General features: G+C 38.7%; 1 protein-coding gene across 1 annotated transcript; it reads left to right on the top strand.

The window, feature by feature from the left end:
* Positions 1-804: 804 nt before the first annotated feature.
* Positions 805-11,364, top strand: KLHDC8A (kelch domain containing 8A). Its single transcript, XM_070939782.1, has 5 exons — positions 805-1,195; positions 2,537-2,701; positions 6,733-6,948; positions 9,743-9,844; positions 11,171-11,364. The coding sequence occupies exons 1-5, from the start codon at positions 820-822 to the stop codon at positions 11,362-11,364; spliced, it is 1,053 nt and encodes a 350-aa protein (XP_070795883.1). The 5' UTR covers positions 805-819.
* The last annotated feature ends 9,039 nt before the right edge of the window (positions 11,365-20,403 follow it).

Here is a 20,403-nt window from a genome sequence, read left to right as displayed (position 1 = left end):
GCTGCACGAGGCAGCAACAATTTATAGGAGATGAAGTAGGTGTGAATGAACCAGGAAGACAAGAAATAGGGGCTTCGAAGGAGGGGCCCAAGAAAGAAGCAAAATTGACTGGAGGAAAATCTTCAAAGCTAGATAGCTCTGATCTGCATGGAATTTTGGGGATGCAAGAACAAAAGGAATAAGTATAACTTATCTTATTATTTAGGATCAATACCCAGCAGACAAAGAAATGGAGGATTAAATGAGAAGACCCAATAAAAGGTATGAGAGTTATTTGTGTATCTATAGAGCAAAGGGGACAACCTCCTCTTGATTTTAGGCCTTCCAGATTGATCCCACAATCAGCATAATACCCAGAGCCAGAGGTTATAGGAGCTGTGGTCTAACATTAGTATTTGATGGGCCCTAGGCTATAGAACCTGTTTAGTGTAGTGGTTAAAGCATTGGACTAGAAATATGGAGACCAGCAGTTCTAGCTCTGCCAAAGCCAGTGACGTGACCTTGAATCAGTCACTTATCTCAGATCTAGGAAGGAGACAATAGCAAACCACTTCTGAAAACAACTTGCCAAGAAACCTGCCGAGAGTTTTTTAGGCAGTCTCCAAGAATTGGATATGATTGAATAGAGAGGGGGGGAAAGGCTAGAGATGGTAGAAAAGTCATAGAAAAGTTAGCTGTAGGACAGAGAGATGCACCCATGAAATTCTCAAGCCTTGTGAAATCTGCATCCCTATGTTTGAACATCTTGTTTGCTGAAACTTTCTTATGTTTTGTTGCAGTATACATGGATTACTAAGCAGATGTTTCCCTGTCCCTGAGATGGAAGTGCCAAGCATCAAAGACTTTCAGTGGAAAACCCTAGCACCTTTGCCCAGTCCAAGAGTCTATTCTTCCCTGGTAGAGGCTGGTGGACAGGTGTTTGCCATCGGGGGCTGTGATGACAATGGTGTGCCAATGGACAGCTTTGAAGTGTATTCTCCAGAAGCAAACCAATGGAATTCTCTGCCTCCAATGCCTACAGCCAGGGCTGGGGTGGCAGTAGCTACACTGGGCAAGAGGATAATGGTGATTGGAGGCGTGGGAGCCCATCAGATGCCTTTGAAGATTGTGGAGATGTACAACATAGATGAGGGCAAGTGGAAGAAAAGAAACTCTTTGAGAGAAGCCTCGATGGGCATTTCTGTGTCAGTAAAAGGCAAGAAACTTAAAAAACTAAAATAAAGTGTGTAGTAGAAACAACTTTAGCTTTGAAGGCAATACCCCGTCCTTGGATATATTTCTGTTTGTAATTGGTGGGTTGAATGCTTTTTTCAAATACAGAGGCCTAGTCTAGTCAGCAAGAAGCTATCAACTTCTTTTATACAGCCACTATTGTCTCATTTTGACCCTTTCACCTGAATTGTTGGAATAACCATCAATGAATTGCTCTGGTTGAGTTTATGTGGTTTTCAACCATCTGGCCTAGAACTTGCTGTGAAGTCTGTCTTGTAATTGCAGTATGGCCTGACCTTTTCTTCTTTTTCTTTTTAAACCCACACACAGCCAGGCACGTTCTGTATTCCTGCCAAATATGGAAGTCGTTGTTTATTCTGTTTGCTTTGGTGAAGTTTTTATAGCTCTCAAAGGACAGATAAATCAGTGCTTTCTAGGGCATGTGACAGGCTGAAGGTTTTTGCAAAGCATGGATTGCCAAGATCATTCAGCAGGAATTTATATAGGAAGGTGAATGTGTGCAGTCGAGCGTCACTCTTTTTTCCCTTCAGTATTTTTACCCTCACATTACAACCTGCTTTTGAATGCTTGAATCGTTTTAGATGACTATTTGCAATGAAAAGTATCAAATTACTGTTATGAAATAGAAAGCCAGAAGCTTCCTTTTACCCGAACAAGCATTTACCTGCTTAAATGGGAGCTTGACTGCAGGAGAGACATGGCTTAGAGAAGAAGTATTTGTTGAAATGTAGCCAAGTGCAATGAACACACATTTATCATTGCTGTTCTGCATGTGAACAACTCTTATTAAATGCAACTAAAGCCATAAATAAATTTATAGCAGAACTTGGTGGAAGTTTTACCCTTAAAGCAATAGTCAGGCTCTTCGATCTGTGGAACATGATAACAATGGATGTGTTTCAGGGGTGGGTTCTACTTACCTTTACTACCGGTTCGCAACAAAAGCGCGTGCACGCTCTTGCTTTGCTCGCTCACGCATGCGCTCTTCTACACATGCACAGAAGCTTCTGCGCATGCGCAGATCATCAATTATGATGTCCGGGCGGGTAGGCAGAGCCTCCCGCCGCTTTTACTACCGGTTCTAAAGAACCGGACAGCACCGGGAGCAACCATCACTGATGTGTTTCCATTCAGGGATTATTCAGATTTTACCTTTAAAATGCATGGATTATAGCTCAGATATATTTCTACCTAATAACTTTGTCCTTACATCTCCACATATACAATGGGATAAACTCTTCCTGGCCTGCTGAAACTCTAACAACAATTTCATATTTTGTTTCCTTTTCTCTTCCTGTTCCAGACTACCGAATCTATGCAGCTGGTGGAATGGGAGCAGATCTACGTCCTCACAATTATATGCAACATTATGATATGCTTAAAGATATTTGGGTGTCCTTGGCAACCATGCCTACACCCAGGTATGCTGCCACCTCCTTTCTGCGGGGCACCAAGATCTATGTTCTGGGTAAGACTACACCTCAAGCATCTTCCCATTTTGCAGATAACTCTAACCCTTACTTTAATTTGTCTCCACATACATAGTTCAAAAACCTGTTTCTTCTTCCTCTGACATCTGCTTAAAATATACAGTGCTGGAAATGTCTTTTGAGTAAAAATGTCTGAGCAGTAACTGTCAGGTTTTCTACTGAAGCCACGGGTACGTGGCTGCATCTCTCCCTCATAGTGGAGGGAAATAGCTTTTACATGAATGTCACTTTCCCTGTGCGATATTGTGAGATTAAGGAGCAAGAACCCACAAATAGGCTCTCAGAAAAAAATACTGAGGTGACATTTCAAAATCATCAGTCACAAATAAAATAAGAAACTCTTGTGAATAGTGTATCCATCGGTTTCAGTCATTGTTGATGACATCTGTGGCAGAAAATCTAATATTTGTTATGTCCTCAGAAAGGTAAAAAAAAAATAGAACCAATTATTAGTCTTGTTTCTGCAAAAAATAAGACAATTTTAGCTCTTTTTAAAAAACCACTTTATGTAAGATCAAGATTACTATGTTCTTCAGTTCTACCAACCTCAAGAGAAACTGGAAAGACTTAACATTTTTTTTTCACATGGTGTCCAGCTAATATAGGGTTTGCTGTCACATGTTCAGATTGTATGCTTCAAACCAACTGTGGTCCACAGTGGTCCTTCGGCTAATTCCATCACAAGTGCCCCTCATTCATTAGCTAAAGTCAGTTTGCTGCCTCTGCCCTACCTCCCTGGGCTCACAAATTAGTCAGGAAGTCAGAGCTTGCACATTATCTAAGTCCCTCTCCTCTCTTCATTACCAATTAGCAACTTTCTCGTGGCAGGGTATTTCAGGATTGTTGTTTCCATCAAGAAATCCCTTGCTTGAAGGGCAGGCATTTTGCTTGCTGGATAGCAGCTAGCATTATAGAGTGGAAAGAATATATAAAGAGAAAAACCTTTGCAAGAAAGAATTCCTGAGTCTAGTGCTTGAAATATAATCTTTATTTAGGAAATAACATGGTGATAGGAAACTCTGAGTTACTTTAGTCCAGGAGTCAGCAACCTGCAGCTCTGGAGCCGCATGTGACTCTTTCACCCCTCTGCTGCGGCTCCCTGTCACTCAAAGTATGTGTCACAACCACCAATGTGCGACACCTGCCAGCACGCAATTTATTGAGCTTTTCAATAGCCCTGGTAGGCCAACCATGGATAAATCCAGGAAAAGAAAAGTTTCAGAAGAAAACAGATCATTTAATTCAACTACATATTCTAGTTTTGTGGCTGCTCAAGAAATAGTCAGGCACGGGAAGGGTTTTGTGGCTCCCGGTCTTTTCTTTTCTGTGGGAAACGGGTCCAAATGGCTTTTTGAGTGTTTAAGGTTGCAGACTCCTGCTTTAGTCTGTCTTCAGCTAAAATACTGTAGAATGCTCTTGTCCATTATGGAGTGATAGCAAATCAGATGAACCATACAGGTCAGAGACAGTATAGAAAGAAGGCAAAACTGAGAGAGAAGAAAGTGATGGAAACCTGAGAATAGCAGTTAAGAAGATATCAAAGCACTTTAGGCAAGGAAATGGGAGTCCCCCTTCATTCTCACTATATCTATTGCCTCAAAGGTCAGTCATGTTATCAATACAGAAGGTTGGTACACACAAAATTGAATTTGAACATTGATAATATAGCTAATAAAAAGCATTCAGTGACTGCAGTATCTCCCCTACACCCAAAATACCTGCTTTTTACAAAGATTAAATCAAAGGGTGATAAGATCTGAGCAGAGTGAAATAATAAAAGGCATTTCTATTTTGATCTAACTGTTCTCATTCTAAGACAAGAAAAAAAAAGTATGTTCTAAAACTTCCAAAGTTGGGCCATGATCTTCTATGACCTGCATGGAACAGGAAATCTATCACCCTCTTCATAAGTCCTGATACATAATACCCAAAGTTAGTTCTTGGGCCCCTGAGGCAGAAAATCCCACATTTTCCCCTGGCAGTTCTAAATAGGACAGGGGTGAAATCAGCAGGTTCTGACAGGTTCTGGAGAACCGGTAGCGGAAATTTTGAGTAGTTCAGAGAACCAGCAAATACCACCTCTGGCTGACCCCAGAGTGGGGTGGGAATGGAAATTTTTCAATATCCTTCCCCTGCCATGCCCACAAAGCCACGCCCACAAAGCCGCACCATGCCCACCAAGCCATGCCCACAGAATCGGTAGTAAAAAAAAATGAATTTCATCACTGAAACAGGATGCCATCTATCTGCAATCTCTGTCTCGTGGGTTTTGATGAGTAAGTAAGTTGTCTTCTTGATTAATAGAAGCAAATTTTGTCAACTTCTTATACACTTCAGTATGGTCTTAGAATGAGAGTAAATTCTGTTCCCATCTACACCAGAGCTAACACACTGTTCTGAGTACCAAGCAGGGCTGGGTTTTACTTACCTTTACTACCGGTTTGCATCGCGCCCGCTTCTGCATATGCACAGATCACCTATTATGAGGTCCGGGTCAATGGGCAGGGCCTCCCACTGGTTTTACTACCAGACCCGGTCTGAACCGGGGGCAACCCATCACTGGTACTAAGCATGAGTAGATAAGTGCTGGCTGGGGAAATCTGGGACTTGGTCCACACCTCTTAAACTTGTCCAGTTTGAAAATGAGCAGACAATAGTTATCAAGCTTCCTGCAAGGGGAGAGCAAGAGCAATAGGAGAGGAAGTGAGTTTAAAAAAAATTACTAAAGTAGTTACATAAACAGAACTTGCAGTAAAAGGCTCTTCTGGCTTTCGTTTGTTCATTCTTCCTGCAGCTGGTAAGCATGCTTAATCCTTCTTGGATGATTTTAAAGCAGATATATTTCTACAAATCTCAAGATCTCCCAGATGTGCTGACAGCTCCCTCTCATTTCTTACTTTTTTATTGCTCCCTTTTGGCTCCAGTTCTGTGTTGAGGGAGTGATTACCCACCATGTCTTGATAATCATTTTAGTTAAGGCCAACTGTAAATATAAAAGAATAACATCACCACTGGCACCCCCCCCAACAGATCAGAAAATAAAATCTATTATCAAAGATTAAAATGTTGCTAATCAAAATGTAATATTGTATATTGGTGGAAGCTACTATGACATGCTTAATGATCATAACTGTAACCTTGAAGAAAATATGCAATCCTTTTGAAGCATAATTGATAGGACTTCTATGGAATAAATTTATTATCCTGCAACATCACATACTTTATGCCAAATATACAGATAGTGGTTTGTCTGATTTATGAATTTAAAGACTAACAGTTCTAAGAGTAATCATAATGATCAGTTGTGCCATGTAATACGTTAGCTTTATAACGGAAATGTTGAAGAGTAGCAGAAAAATCTGTTCAGCTGAGTGACTATCCAGAGAAAATTGCTTAATGAGGAGTAATTCTTTTTCCAAATATTTCTTTTTTTTATTTTTAAAAAGTTTTTTATTTTAAACACATTAAAAACACATTAAAAATCAAACATATACATACAACAAAAAGTAACACAAAAAAGAAAAATATCACTTTTCTTTCAGCTATACACAGCGGTCTGCTCTTTCTATACATCAATATTTATAAATTTTTTTCCAAATATTTCATAGGTAGTTGGGTCTTGTTATTTCCTAATACTGGTAGGATGAGGAACAGGGGTGGGTTCTACTTACTTTTACTACCGGTTCACAACGGGATCGCTTCTGAGCATGCGCAGATCGCCTATGATGACATCTGAGGTGGTGGGCAGAGCCTCCCACCGGTTTTACTACCAGTTCTTGTGAACCGATCCGAACCGGGGGAACCCACCACTGATGAGGAATAAAAGGACATAAAACTGAGTTGGTTTTTCAGTAGCCCAGAGAATCCCTTTCCCCTCACTTCTGATAGCATCTCTTTACCTGATTTTCCTCGGTTCCCATTCCCTGCTGCTTTCAAAATGATGAAGAAATAATCTTGGGATGAAGCCAAGCTGATCTTTCACTACAGTATCTGCTTTTCTTTACTGAAGGTGGAAGGCAGTCCAAGTATGCTGTGAATGCCTTTGAAGTCTTTGATATTGAGACCAGATCTTGGACCAAATTCCCCAACATTCCCAGCAAAAGGGCTTTCTCCACCTTCGTTTGCACAGAGAACAACATCTTTAGCCTTGGGGGGTTGCGGCAGGGCAGATTGTACCGTCAGCCCAAGTTCATGAAAAATGTGGATGTTTTTGACATCGAGCAAGGTGAGTTCTTCTGCAATTGCCCTCCAAATTCCAATGTGGCTAGGCATTAAGATGGGGGAGAACAAGCTTTTTTATAACTAGTAAAATGATTCCTCTTTTTCTCTGTGGTTTACTAGGGATATTCAGCAATACAGTTTGGGAAGATTCTGAAAGCATAAAAAGCGGCTGTATATACCAGAGGTGGGTTTCAGCAGGTTCTGACCAGTTCTGGAGAACCGGTAGTGGAAATTTTGAGTAGTTTGGAGAACCAGTAAATACCATCTCTGACTGGCCCCACCCCCATCTATTCTCTGCCTCCTGAGTCCCAGCTGATTGGGAGGAAAAGGGGCTTTTGCAGTAACCTTCCCTTGGAGTGGGGTGGGAATGGAGATTTTACAGTATCCTTCCCCTGCCATGCCCACCAAGCATGCCACTCCCACCAAGCCACACCCATAGAACCGTTAGTAAAAAATTTTGAAACTCACCACTGGTATGTACCTAATCAACTGAAGGTTGCTTACCCAAGCCTTATAATGGGGTGTACAATCTGTGTTCCCTGGTTTGCATTTAACCTCTACAAAGTTTGGGATCTGTCCTATTGTTCCTAAAGAAATTACTGCCAAATTGCCATTATTAAATTGTTACTTTGAACTGGGCAGAAAAGAAAATTGCTAAACGCATGAAGAATAAATATATGAAATGTATTTATCATTAATATTAATTTCAATTAAAATAAAATGTACTTCCATTCTTATTCTACCTACTTGTCTCTAGCAAAACACACAAAAGTAAAAAGCAGCCCACGTCCCAAAATGTTATGCATCTCTGATGTAATAAGGGAATTAAGGTATGTAATATAATAGTAAAAACCCTGGATTGCAGCTTTTGATTTCACAACCCAAGTTGAATCCTGTTGTATACTGATCCCAAAATATTTGAGAAGCCCGCCATCTAAATTATCTTTTCAAACCAAGTGTTTGCATAGCAAGGCCTTCATTAGTTAATGTGATAACAAATGTAATAGTTTAAGTAGCAAACATTTGTATTCAGCTTGCTGACTGCCCCTTCAAGTATTTCAAGAATCTTATTTATAGCAAAAATAGTTTCTCCAGGTGCCAGAAAACTCATTGTTCCAATTGTACTGCCAATTGTTCCTAAATTTATATTAAGCTTTAAAGTTCAGATGTAAAACCTTTATGTGAAATTCACAAGTCCAGAAGTCAGTTTTAACTTAATGGAGGAGATGAGTCTGCGTAGAAGTGAAACAATTTATCATCTTACTGTGAACAGTAACTACACACCAGAGAGAGGGCCCCACATATTATTGAGTTAATGGAGGGGAGCAGCCTTTTATGAGATTCTCTTGAACTTCAGATTGTCATGCTTTTCTAATGCCATGGGCTCCAAATTTGCTGAAAGCCAGGAAGAGGTGGATGTGGAATGTTAACTTTTATATGTTAATGAACCTTAATATTTTAGAGCTCTGTGTGGAATTTTACTGGTAATTGGATAAGGAGATGTTACTTATTTGATTTGCCTATTGTTGAGAAAAAGGGGCAGTGTGGTGGCTCAAAAGTTAGGAAGTTGGGCTTGTTGGCTTTAAAGCCGGCAGACCAGGTTCGAGACCTGAGCAGCACATGATGGGGTGAGCTCCTGTCCTTGCCCCAGCTCCTGCCAGCCTAGCAGTTCAAAAGCATGCAAATGCGAGTAGATAAATAGGTACCATTTTTGTGGGAAAGTAAAAGCGCTCTATGATGTCATGCTGGCCACATGACTGCAGAAATGTCTTTGGAGAATGCTGGCTCAATGGCCTTGAAACAGAGATGAGTACTGCCCCCCATAGTCAGCAACGACTAGTGGAGTATAACCCACAGTGACTCCTTTACCTTTTTTTTAAATTGCTAAGAGATGGTTATGAGATGAAGTTTTATATTTATTAATTGAGAGAAGACGAGATTATGAATTTTTAAAATATTTGTTGTGATGAGGGTGCTGCTTTTTTAAAGGGGGGCTCTTATAAGAGCTGAGGTGGCACAGTGGTTAGAGTGCTGTACTGCAGCTACTTCAGCTGACTGCTAGTTCAGCAGATCAGCAGATCAAATCTCACCGGCTCAAGGTTAACTCAGCCTTCCATCCTTCCAAGGTGGGTAAAATGAAGACCCAGATTGTTGGAGGCAATATGCTATTTAGTATACTGTCGATTGTTGTAAGCCACCCAGAATCCTCGGAGAATGGGCGGCATAGAAATATGATTAATAATAAAAATAAATAAATAATAATAATAATTTTTCCTTTTTGCCTTCTTGCACTTTTTTCTTTCATTTCTTTTTTTAGTTTGCATTATGTTTTATTGTTATTTCTAAACTGTTTATTAAAATTATTATTAAAAAAAGAAACCCAGGATAAATTGTATGTTGATTCTCCCCATTCCTCAGCAAACTGGTATCTTTCCTCAGGCCTGCCTCAAAGGAGCAGAATTTCTCCAATAATAGTATATATTCAATGGGGTTGACTAAACAGGGCCCCTACATTGCTGCACTAACTATTATTACCATAATAATTTCCCCAGAAAACAATGTCCATTTTTGCACATCATTGCACTCTGCAGAAGTTACAATGGCAAAGGGCGGGAAGTCAACTGAAAGACTTGGTAATCATGTCTGTACCAAACAGTAAAACAAGTATAAGGGGGAGGGAAATAGGATATAACAGAATGTATCAGTGGAAAAAAATATATTGAGTTATAGACATCTAACATGTTATTAGCTATGAAAAAAGTCAAGATCATTTAATATTGAATCAGGTTAATTTTCAGGGGGCTGGATGAAGATCGATCGCTCATTTTTTCTGAAGAAACGACGGGCAGATTTCGTTTCTGGATATTTAAAAGGAAGAATTGTTGTTGCAGGAGGACTAGGTGAGGATTTCCACCCCCTCCCCAATCCCTTTGAAGTGAATTCCAGTTTGAACTATATTTTCCTGAAACAGTTACTTCCAGTTTTCTTTATATTGTGAATAGGAAATAGGCCTGTCCATGAGTCTACCTCAAAACGTCTCCAATAGTCCTGCTCTTATTAGTGACACCCTGCCCATTCCATGCCTATGGAGCCAATAGGGAAGCAGTTAGTCTTGAAATGAGTTCCTTCCTAAGCATGAAACCCAGAAAGTGCAGGTTAGAGAACTCAAGTGATGATTTCTGAGTAGAAAGTCACAAACTTCAGATAAATATGTCCAAGGCAGCAGACGATGGTCTAGAAAAAAAATGATTATTCTAGGCAAGGTTGAGGGAAATAGAAAAAAAAAAAAGAAAGATGGATGGATGGAATTTCCTTAGAAGAGCTTTGTATTATTATAAAAGTCTAGGCATCAAGCATATCTTTACGTCTATAATTATCAGGAATAAAACTTAGTAATGCTAAACTAAAATTATAGCTAAAATATTCTTAATTACAAAATGAACTGGAAAATTGTATGTTTTAATTGTGTGAAGTTTGGGTCTGGGAAGAGAGATATACAAGATTTAAAATAGAAAAACTAGAAATAGTTAAAGCGGGAAAAAAAATCCACACAAATCTTTAAAAGCTTATACTGTGGACAGCTATGATAGCCAAACTATCTGAAGAAACGTTTAAATTCACAATTATTTGTGCAGCTGTGAATATGATACAGGACAAATCAAATTAATTTCTTCTGTAAAGTGAGAGAGACAACCAAATCTATATTCAGGGATAAGAGGAGTGTGGGTTTGTATGCCTGTATTTATATCAAAGCAGAGGAAGAAAATCACCTTTTTCTGAAACTGCTCTTTGAACATGGCATGTAATTAATTCTGTTTTCTGTCTAGGAGAATAACAGCATTAGAAATCCAGCTGATTTAACTTGCTTTCTGTGGTTTCTTAAAATCAATTAGTTAAGAAACAGCAATAATTTTTCCAAAAATTACAGTTCCAATAGCAGTTTTTTCAAGTTTGGGAACTTGAAGATGTGTGGACTTCAGCTCACACCAGGCTGGCTGAAGAATTCTGGGAGTTGAAATCCACATATCTTAAAGTTTCCAAGCATATATCCCAAAGAATATATTTTCCCCAAATATGCATACATAAACACATAAACACATTAACACATTAACACATATACATGTATATCCTTTTTAAAATAAGTGATCAGTAGAATGTTTATTGAATGACTTTGGAATTCTGTGCATTTTTTTAATCCGTCTGAAATCATATTTTTCTCTAACCAGGAAATCAGCCAACTGTTCTGGAATCTGCTGAGGCCTTTCACCCTGGAAAGAATAAATGGGAAAGTTTACCACCTATGCCTACTCCACGGTGTGCTTGCTCCACCATCGTGGTAAAAAACTGCCTTCTAGCAGTAGGTGGAGTGAATCAGGGTTTGAGCGACGCAGTAGAAGCATTATGTGTCTCTGATTCCTAGCTGGTATGTCATTGGATGCTCATCATTCACAGTGATCTACAGACCAAGAAATAGCTCTGCAGCCTTTAAAGCTGGGCCAGTGTCTTCAGTATGTGAAGAGTTTTCCTTCACCATCTCTTGCACTGCCTTGCTTTCCTCTAATTTCCTTCATGATGTCCTTTGGAGACAACAAATTCTCACTCCATGTAGCTGCACAACTTTGTGGTTCTGTCAGCTGGCAGAAGCTCTTTCCTAGGATGATGTCATTTCTGCAAGCATTATGGAGCACCACTGACTCATGAGTTTATAGGGCACTTCCATTGTCAACTCTGAATGGCTGAAAAACAGGCCAGTTTTGTAATGGAGCGGTCAAGGTTCATAGCAACAAGAAGTTTCATCCAAAGATGAGGAAGCATATCATAGGACTGTGAGAAGATTTTGCCTTCCTCTGAAATATCATGTACTAGTAACAGCTGTTGAACAAAATCCTTAAGATTCTGTGCTGGGCTTTTCCAAATACTTTTTGAAAAGTAACAATGGAAACAACGAAGGGAATCTCACAGAGCTAGAGTGCAGTGTGCCCCAGCGTTCCTGAGCTCTTAAATACTGCCATTATCGTAATGAATTTAATGTTTTTCTGTGGGGAAAAAACTTGAAGAGTTTGTAATCTTCAAAATTCCCTACTGTGGTATTGGACATACAGGCATTCAAAACATCTTGCTTGAATGTCTTCCAATCATGCCGATTATGATATTGAAGTCACCTCAATTTGTGTGAGAGCAACAAACATATTAGCAGTATATTCTGTCATTAGAATAGCAGTTTGTTTTGTCCAAGGATCTGAAAACAAAAGGTTAAAGGTGAAGAATCAATTTCAGGAGAAGAATGCCTCTGTCCCAGGAACCAAAATATTTCTCCCTTCCATGAGCCTTCCTTCCTTCCTTCCTTCCTTCCTTCCTTCCTTCCTTCCTTCCTTCCTTCCTTCCTTCCTTCCTCCCTCCCTCCCTCCCTCCCTCCCTCCCTCCCCCCCTCTTTGTGTGTGCATCTATCTACCATTCACACATTCTTCAACTCCACTGTTGGTTCCATCTAAGGCACACAAGGTGTGGTTGAGTTTAATATAATTTATGTCTGAGTAGCAGGGAAGTTATGGACTTGGCTCATAGCCACTTTCACATGTCCCATGGCAACAGTAACACTTGGGTGCAGTCTTGCCTGTCTTTTTTTTTTTTTAAAAAAATCTGTTTCATATATTGTTTATTTTACTTAACCTGTAGGGTGAAATTGTCAGTTTGATTATTGATCAGTTATGGTTAGTTATTAACAAGCAACACAATTAAAATCTATGTTCATATTGTAACTTGAATAATTCCTATGGGCAGTTAGTGTTCTGTTCTTATACAGAAAAAAACACAGAGCCTAACGTTTATAAGAATACTATTCCTAGTGTTGATTTAGCTACTATAGAGCAATCATACGCATACACTAAGGGTTTTTCTGCACTGCAGCCTTAAGCGGCTTAGCTCTTCTGTACATACTATCTGGAAATGAAGCAGGCTTAAGAAATCCATTTTCAAATTTCAACCTTTCATCCTCTTTGGTTATAATGATGGCCAGGTGTCTTATTTGGGTTGTAGTTACCACTGGCCCTGATTGGTGGATTCCTACTTTCTTTATCCCTCCCCTCCCATTCCAGGAATATACTGCAAATTGCTTTCCTTACTGTGGGCAACAGAATTTGAGATTCTGTAGTTTTGTGTGAGCCTCCCCCCAGCCTCATTGACTCCCCTTCCCTTTCCTGTCTGGTACAGCCACCACTTAAAAAGAAGACATTACATTTTTATCATTCCTGCTTCACTTGGCTGCAAGGGAAAACTGGCAGAACTCTTATCAAGTTCACCTGGTTAAACAAAAAAAAAAAAAAGGGGGGGGAGTCACATTTCACCAATCTGACTGTGAACTAGTAAAAAAATGAAGTAAGAAAAGAAACAGTAGTTCACCATTCTGGTCCTTGTAGGAGGAGGCAGGAGGGTGAGCAGCTCAGAAGACACTGAAAGGAAGGGTGCATGGGAATTGTGCGGAGTGGGCAATTTAAGCACATTGAAATCCAGGGTGCAGTTGAACAAAATGACACAAGTCAGAAAACACTACTTTTAAGTATTGAGAACGAGACTGTGCATTCCTGCTCTGAAGAAACAGCCAATGGCTTATATTCATGATGGGAAAACCTGTGTTGCTCTGTAAACCAGTCTCAGTCACTGCTCCCATCATGTGACCTGTAAAGAAGTCATATTGCTACCCCCACAGTGAAGGCCTAAAGGAAGCTTTAGATGAGATGATACAGTCACTCGGGACTAGCATGAGAGATTTTATCGTTTTAATGCATGTGCATGTTATCCTGGAAGGATGTCCCATCCTCAGATAAGCAAACACAAAGACAAAAATATCAGCATCTTTCAGCCACGATTTTTTTTAACCTCCTTGTGACACTGGCTTTTTAATTATGATTAGGTAGCTTGGTAGTACTATTTTGCTTTTTAAATTTCATAGGATTTTTAAAAATTCTACATATCAACACAGCTCTCGCCATAGTGGTCCTCTGGAAAGCCCAGTTTCCATCAGGTAACTAAATCAGCCAGACGGTAAAAACAGATGACAACAAAATAAAAAGCCCACAGGAATGAAAACTGCAAGGAACAATTCTTGCATGACATCAGTCTTTGTGAACAGAGTAAGATACTGAAAAAATAAAAGATCTCTGAATGGCATCAAAAACATAAAAATTGGGATGCCAGGTGAAATTGTCTTGGAAGAACATTCCAACTGAGGGACACAATAGTTGAAAACCCATAGTGTTTCCCTGCCATTTATCTCATTTCCAGAAACTAGGGATTTTCGGAAGAGATTATCTTTGTGCTCAGACTGACTCACTTGGGATGATATAATCCTTCAAATACTTGGGTTTGAAGCAATGCAGGTTGTTAAAAGTAAGCATCCAGTTTTTTTGATTTTCAAGATTTATTTATTGTTTTGAATGTATGCCCCACTTTCTGTTATGGTAACAATCAAAGCAGAAACCTTGGAAACCACTGTTTCTATCAGGTAACTTAATTAACCACTGACAATTATCAACTAGTTGCTTTGAGAGGCTTAAAAAAGCAGCACTGTATATAAAGCAATTCAGTGGCATAATGTCATCGTCCAGGAGACTTCAATTATCTCTGGCTAGTATAAGTAGTCTCTGCAGCTTTCTGACCTAAGATACTTTCCATGTATATCACATAAAATTTGCAAAAACATGAGAGCACATCATAATTATTTAAAAATTTGGAAGTTTGTCCTTTTTCCCCCTGTGTTACAAAGATGTTCTTTGACAGAGTGTACAGGAAACAAAACTAGATTAAAAGAACACATCACAGTCCAACTCTGTTCCAGCAACACTGGCTTGATTTTATGTGCAAAATTAAATATAAGGTTACATTTGTTCCTACTGGAATAAATGGGGTTTGCTTACTTTATCAGGTTTGTGGACAGAGTATAAAAAGGGTACCAGAAATATCCAAAGCACTGGAAGCAAACATGAAAAAGAGTGCCCTTTAGATCAGGCTCATTTAAAGGAAATATCCGTGTGTTTTACTTTGCAACTGTATTGAAGTGAATTGCCACTACCTTCTTCTGCCTTCTTTCAGCTTCTCAGACTGCTTTAATTTGAAAGCCTTTGATGATTGCCTATCCTAATCCTGTTCTAGATTCAAAGCCCAGAGAGAATTGTCAAAGTGCTGCTATACAAGAGTAAGCACAACTTACAGCTAAGTTTTTTTAAAAATCCACTTCTTCTAATTGTAATGCTGCTATCAGAATACCTCTTCTAATTTTCTTATGCAATAGTAGTTGGTCTTTTGCAATTGCACGTCTAGAAGCCTCTTGGCCTGACAGAGTTGCAATCTCAGCCTGGATTTAGTAAAACATATTGGGAATGAAAGAAGACACAAGAAATTGCATGGCAGCTTTAATACAGTGCAAACTGACTGCTTGCTGTGGTTGGTTTTATTCTTCTTTCAAACTGGTAAGAGCTATAACAAGAGCTCAGGATGCAGTACACAAAGGCAGACTTTCCTCTGGCAAGTGGGTGGAACCATCTGTGATAATCTTCTGCCCATAAAGAGCTGGCAGCATCAGCAGATGACGCAAATACTAGCAGGGAAGCCTCTGAAAAGCCCCTTTCCTGCTGCAAATCTTTTGCAACCCACACATCAGAGCGAGGGAGTTAAAAAGATGAATATCCTTAGCTTAAAAAAATATTTAAGGCTGCTTAGCACACAAACACATCAGCAGACAAAATCCATCTGACAACATGTCCAGGCTAGGGATTGCTCTGCAATCATTTCCCAAGTTTTAATTGACAGTGATTTTCATTTATAGCATTCCCATATTTTCCAACTGTTGTCCATCTTTTTTCCCTGTACAAAAATTCATTAGACAGGCCAGGGCAGAATAATTTTGCAATGTGCTTTGTACTTGTATTCCAGAAACTATCTAGAAGCATTGCAGATGTTATATGTTTCTTGTGACAAGCATACAGATGTTGGGAAATCTACCAGTTACCATGGTTTTTCAGTGGTGGAACTTCTCAATGGCTCAATAAGTTTATGTTTTCTTATGAGATGTAGCTGAATCAACAGAAAATGTTTCTTATAGGCCCAATTGAACCAATGTGTAGTGACCATAAAGAAGAAATGAAACAAAAATCTTCACATATTTAGGTAACAACAGATTAAAACAAAATTTTAACTGGGGAAAGTAGGAAAAACAACAATTTTTAAAATTATTTTCATATATGTGAAAGATTTTAGAATGCTTCAATACAAGGCCGAATCTGATCTCTTTTAAGACTTCTATAAGACCAATCATATTTTCCTATCTTAACATGCATATTTTTAGAATATAGGTCCATACAATACGTTTGAAGTCATATTAATCAAATGTATATAATTTCATAGAATACAGCACACACTAATCCTTTCTCAAACATCAAAGGCTTTGGCATGAACATTCTTTCTGAAGTTTTCTTCTGATAGTCCAACATTGATATATCCAATGATCTAATTGCAAGGTGGATAACCGTGAGCACAGATTTAGGGAGGATATAATAAATGAAAGAATTCTTAGATGACAACAGCATGAGTTGCAAAGACAATTGGAAAACAAAGGGCTCGGTTGTGAATAACATCAACGAAATTCAGAATAAGATGAAACAATATAGATTTTGATGAATTGTGAATCAAAAGCCCAATGACTATCAAGTATCCTAAATAGCACTGAAGCCCTGCTAAGCAGACCTTTCACTATTTCAAGCAAAAGTAACTATACATTAAGCAACAAAAGAATGTATAATATTTCTATATGCAATCCTTTACTGTACAGATCCCTATCATGGCAAGCAAAAACTGCTTTGCCCCAATGTTATGTATTAAATACAACTCTACTATAAAGGCTAGAAATGGGAGGTGTAACTTCTAAGCCCATTTTAGGCATGAAAGCCAGCTGGGTGACTTTGGGCCAATCACTTTCTCTCACTCCAGCCGATGTCATGGGTTTGTTGTTTTGGGGAAAATAGGAGGAGAACAGAGTATTAGCTATGTTTTCTAATTAGGTCAGACTGAAACATCTCTTTCTAATGTGCTAAAGATACACATTTTTAGAAGAATTCAGATATATTTTGTCATTACAATAAGGGAAGAAATTATTGATTAAAATAATGAACTATATATTAGTCAAATTGTGTATAATCAGCTGAGTTTGGCCACACAGATTAATTTCAAATTAAGGCACATAAGAGCTGTCGGCACATTGACTGCCACATCTTCTTTCCTCAAGGTAAATTAGAGCTAAGAAGCTTATTAAAGGAGTTTTCTGCTAGTAACATAAATATTAGACATTGGAATTAGTTGGTTTGGTCTTGCCATGAAGAATAATAGAATAATAACTAGTATTACCTGGATGATATAAAAAATCCTGGCAGATCATAGGATACTAATGGCACTTTGGCCAATCTGTTATTTTAATATAGTGGTGGGATTTTGCGGAATTAAAATTTCAGCAATGCCAGCCAGCATGGCAAATGGTCAGGATGTTGGGCTGTAATTCAATTTATGGAAGTTTTCCATTCTGTTGTAGTGCCTTAACTCTATTATAACTTTGTTGTATAAACAGGCATTGAATAATGTATAATAAATGCATATAGTCGTAGATATTCATATTGGTAGCTAAAAAATAGGAAAAACTCAAAAGAACAAGGTGGCTCCGAGATTGCATTCTTGTGAAGCACATAGGACATCTTGTGGATTTTCTTGCTAACAACAGTTGAAATTTATCTCATATCTGGAACAGCAGATGGCAGCATCTATCCAACCATAGCTCAAGAAAAATTAAAGTCAGACCTAGTATTTAATATTTGAAGAGGGGAGAGCTCTCCCGGCTTTAGATTAGCCTGGGAATTGAAATAAGCAACTCAGAAGAAATTAATGGTCAACTATTTGCACATCAGTGCCTAGAAATCTACATGGGCTTGTCTGTGAAATCATCTAGAATTGTGACTGAAATGAGACTTTGCTTTTTTATTTCTAGTTCAGGAAAGAACAGTTAGCAAGATCACTTTGCATTCCACAGCAATATTTCAACAATAACAAATATCCTTTTTACATTTATAACAAAAATGAGAGCCGCAGTGGAGCAGTGGTTCGAGTGCAGTACTGCAGGCTACTTTTGCTGATCACCAGCTGCCAGCAGTTTGATAGGTCGAATCTTACCAGGCTCAAGGTTGACTCATCCTTCCATCCTTCTGAGGTCGGTAAAATGAGGAGCCAGATTGTTGGGGGCAATATGCTGACTCTGTAAACCACTTAGAGAGGACTGTGCTAATGCTAAGTGCTAAAAGCTGGGACTCCCTGCTATCTTATAATTCATACAAGACCAGATGTATTGTCACTTAGCACAATGTTCAGCATTATACATGACATGATATATATGGGGGAAAGAGTTGCATATGTCAAAGACCCTGGCATTATAAGGGACATTTGCCCCTCCCCTGAATTAGATGTTTATATACCTAAAGTTTACATTTCACTACTTTATTTAGCAAATTTATATGGCTATCCACCTCACAGAAAGTGACTCTGAGTGGCATTTTATTATATAACATATATATAAAGACAGGACAAGAGTTCATGTTGACAACGGATGCAGCAGCAGCAGCTGGAAACTGAATTTTAAAAACTGGTTTGATCTGTTCTTATTCAAATTTGCTGTTCTAACTAGTTTTCACTAGCTCTTCCTGCCATGTTCAACTTCTGCTTAATTTACCTTTACTTGTTAATCTTCTTTTGGCTAATAATTAAACAGCCATTTAGTGGAGATATTCATTTCCAACTGCCCAGATCAAGAAACTATCTGTAATCTAAAGAGAAGGTATAAAAGTACAGTAGGCCACTTTTCCTTAAACTGGTGCTTTGCAAAGGCTTCCAGCCATGTACCCACTGATTATGCTAGCTTGAATAAAAGCTATTTTAGTTTAGTACTTCTTTAAGCCACAGTTTTGGAATGTCTGAAACATGCTTGGAAAAACAAGGCTCCCTAGCTTTTTTTTTTAAGTGGTTTACTGAAGAGTTAAATCCATGATAATGAATTAACCTTATAGTAAGTCTTCCAGCTTAGTCATTGAAGTAAATTGATTGTGACCCTGAAAAAGCTGGTAGAGGTAGAAATAAATATTGCAGATTCCCATCCTTGAAAATCATAGTTCACAGCATGTAGGAGAGGGTGAAGCATTCCACTCTATTTGTTTTTGTCACCAAGAAGCCCCTTGATATGCTGCTGCAGCAACAGCTGTGAAATGGTGTTTCTCTCTGATCTTGACCTGACACCTCACATGGATGAAAGGCACAAGACGTTTACTCTGCAGCTGACAACACAATCAGCCCTTATTTATATCCCACCTGCTTGGCTTTAGTTAAGTAAACTGACAGCAGATGATTCCCTTGTTTCCACACCTGGGGTACCAAGTTATGTTCTCATCCTTTTAACTTACTAGAAATGATCAGACAATTGTCCCCATAAAGTCTTGAAAAGAATTCGGTAGGAACGAAATGGAAATGAGATGTTTGGATAAAGTAGGGATTCAGGTTCTCAAACAGTAGGAAACTTCCTCTTGTCATAAAATGGAGGGCAATCATGTATGTGCCAGGCTGTTCAGGTTAATGGGCAAAGTAACCCTTTACTTGGCATTCACACCAGTTCCATCCAAGTTTGCGCCCCTTTTCCTTATCCAACTAGACTTTGGGGATAAATGTGTGTGTGTGTGTGGGGGGGGGGAATTAAACAAGCAATGAAGAGAAAAAGGGTATATTAGATGAACTGTGGTGACACAAAGGTTAGAATGCAGTATTGCCTGCTAATTCTGCCAAATGCCAGGAGTTCAATCCTGAACAGCTCATGATAGACTCAGCCTTCCATCCTTCCGAGGTCGATAAAATGAAGACCCAGATTGTTGGTGGCATTATGCTGGCTCTGTAAACCGTTTAGAGAGGGCTGTAAAATACTGTGAAATAGTATATAAGTCTAAGTGCATGTGATATTGCTATGTTATAAAATAGAAGCACAGTAGAAAATGTTTTGGGTTAAAAAAACCATCATAGATTCTTCCAGTGTATGATAAAATTATATTGTGGTCTAAATTATGTATCTTATTAAGTCCAGGACAGAGGCATCAATAACTGTGACAAGTAGTTACTCTGTAATTTAGATAAATATAGTTTAATCTTGGTTGGATTAGTGTGCTACATATTTCAAAAGTAGCCAGAAGCTGGAAATATATGTGTATATAGTGGTATTTTACTTATAAACTGCTCCAGTCATGATTGACTCCAAGTGGCATATATCCCAATAAATATGGGAAATGAAGAGATTAAAAACACTGCTACTTTTTTGGGTGATTCTTCCCTGGCATATATGTGATGCAGAGAGATACTATCAAATTTAGAGTAATTTACTCTGGAGAGCTTC

Source organism: Pituophis catenifer, unplaced genomic scaffold, assembly GCF_029215685.1.
Source record: "Pituophis catenifer annectens isolate HBS135680 unplaced genomic scaffold, rPitCat1.0.hap2 SCAF_3, whole genome shotgun sequence".
NCBI classification, from domain to species: Eukaryota; Metazoa; Chordata; class Lepidosauria; order Squamata; family Colubridae; genus Pituophis; species Pituophis catenifer.
Note: the sequence above shows the minus strand (reverse complement) of the source record. Positions and strands in the feature narration are given on the sequence as shown.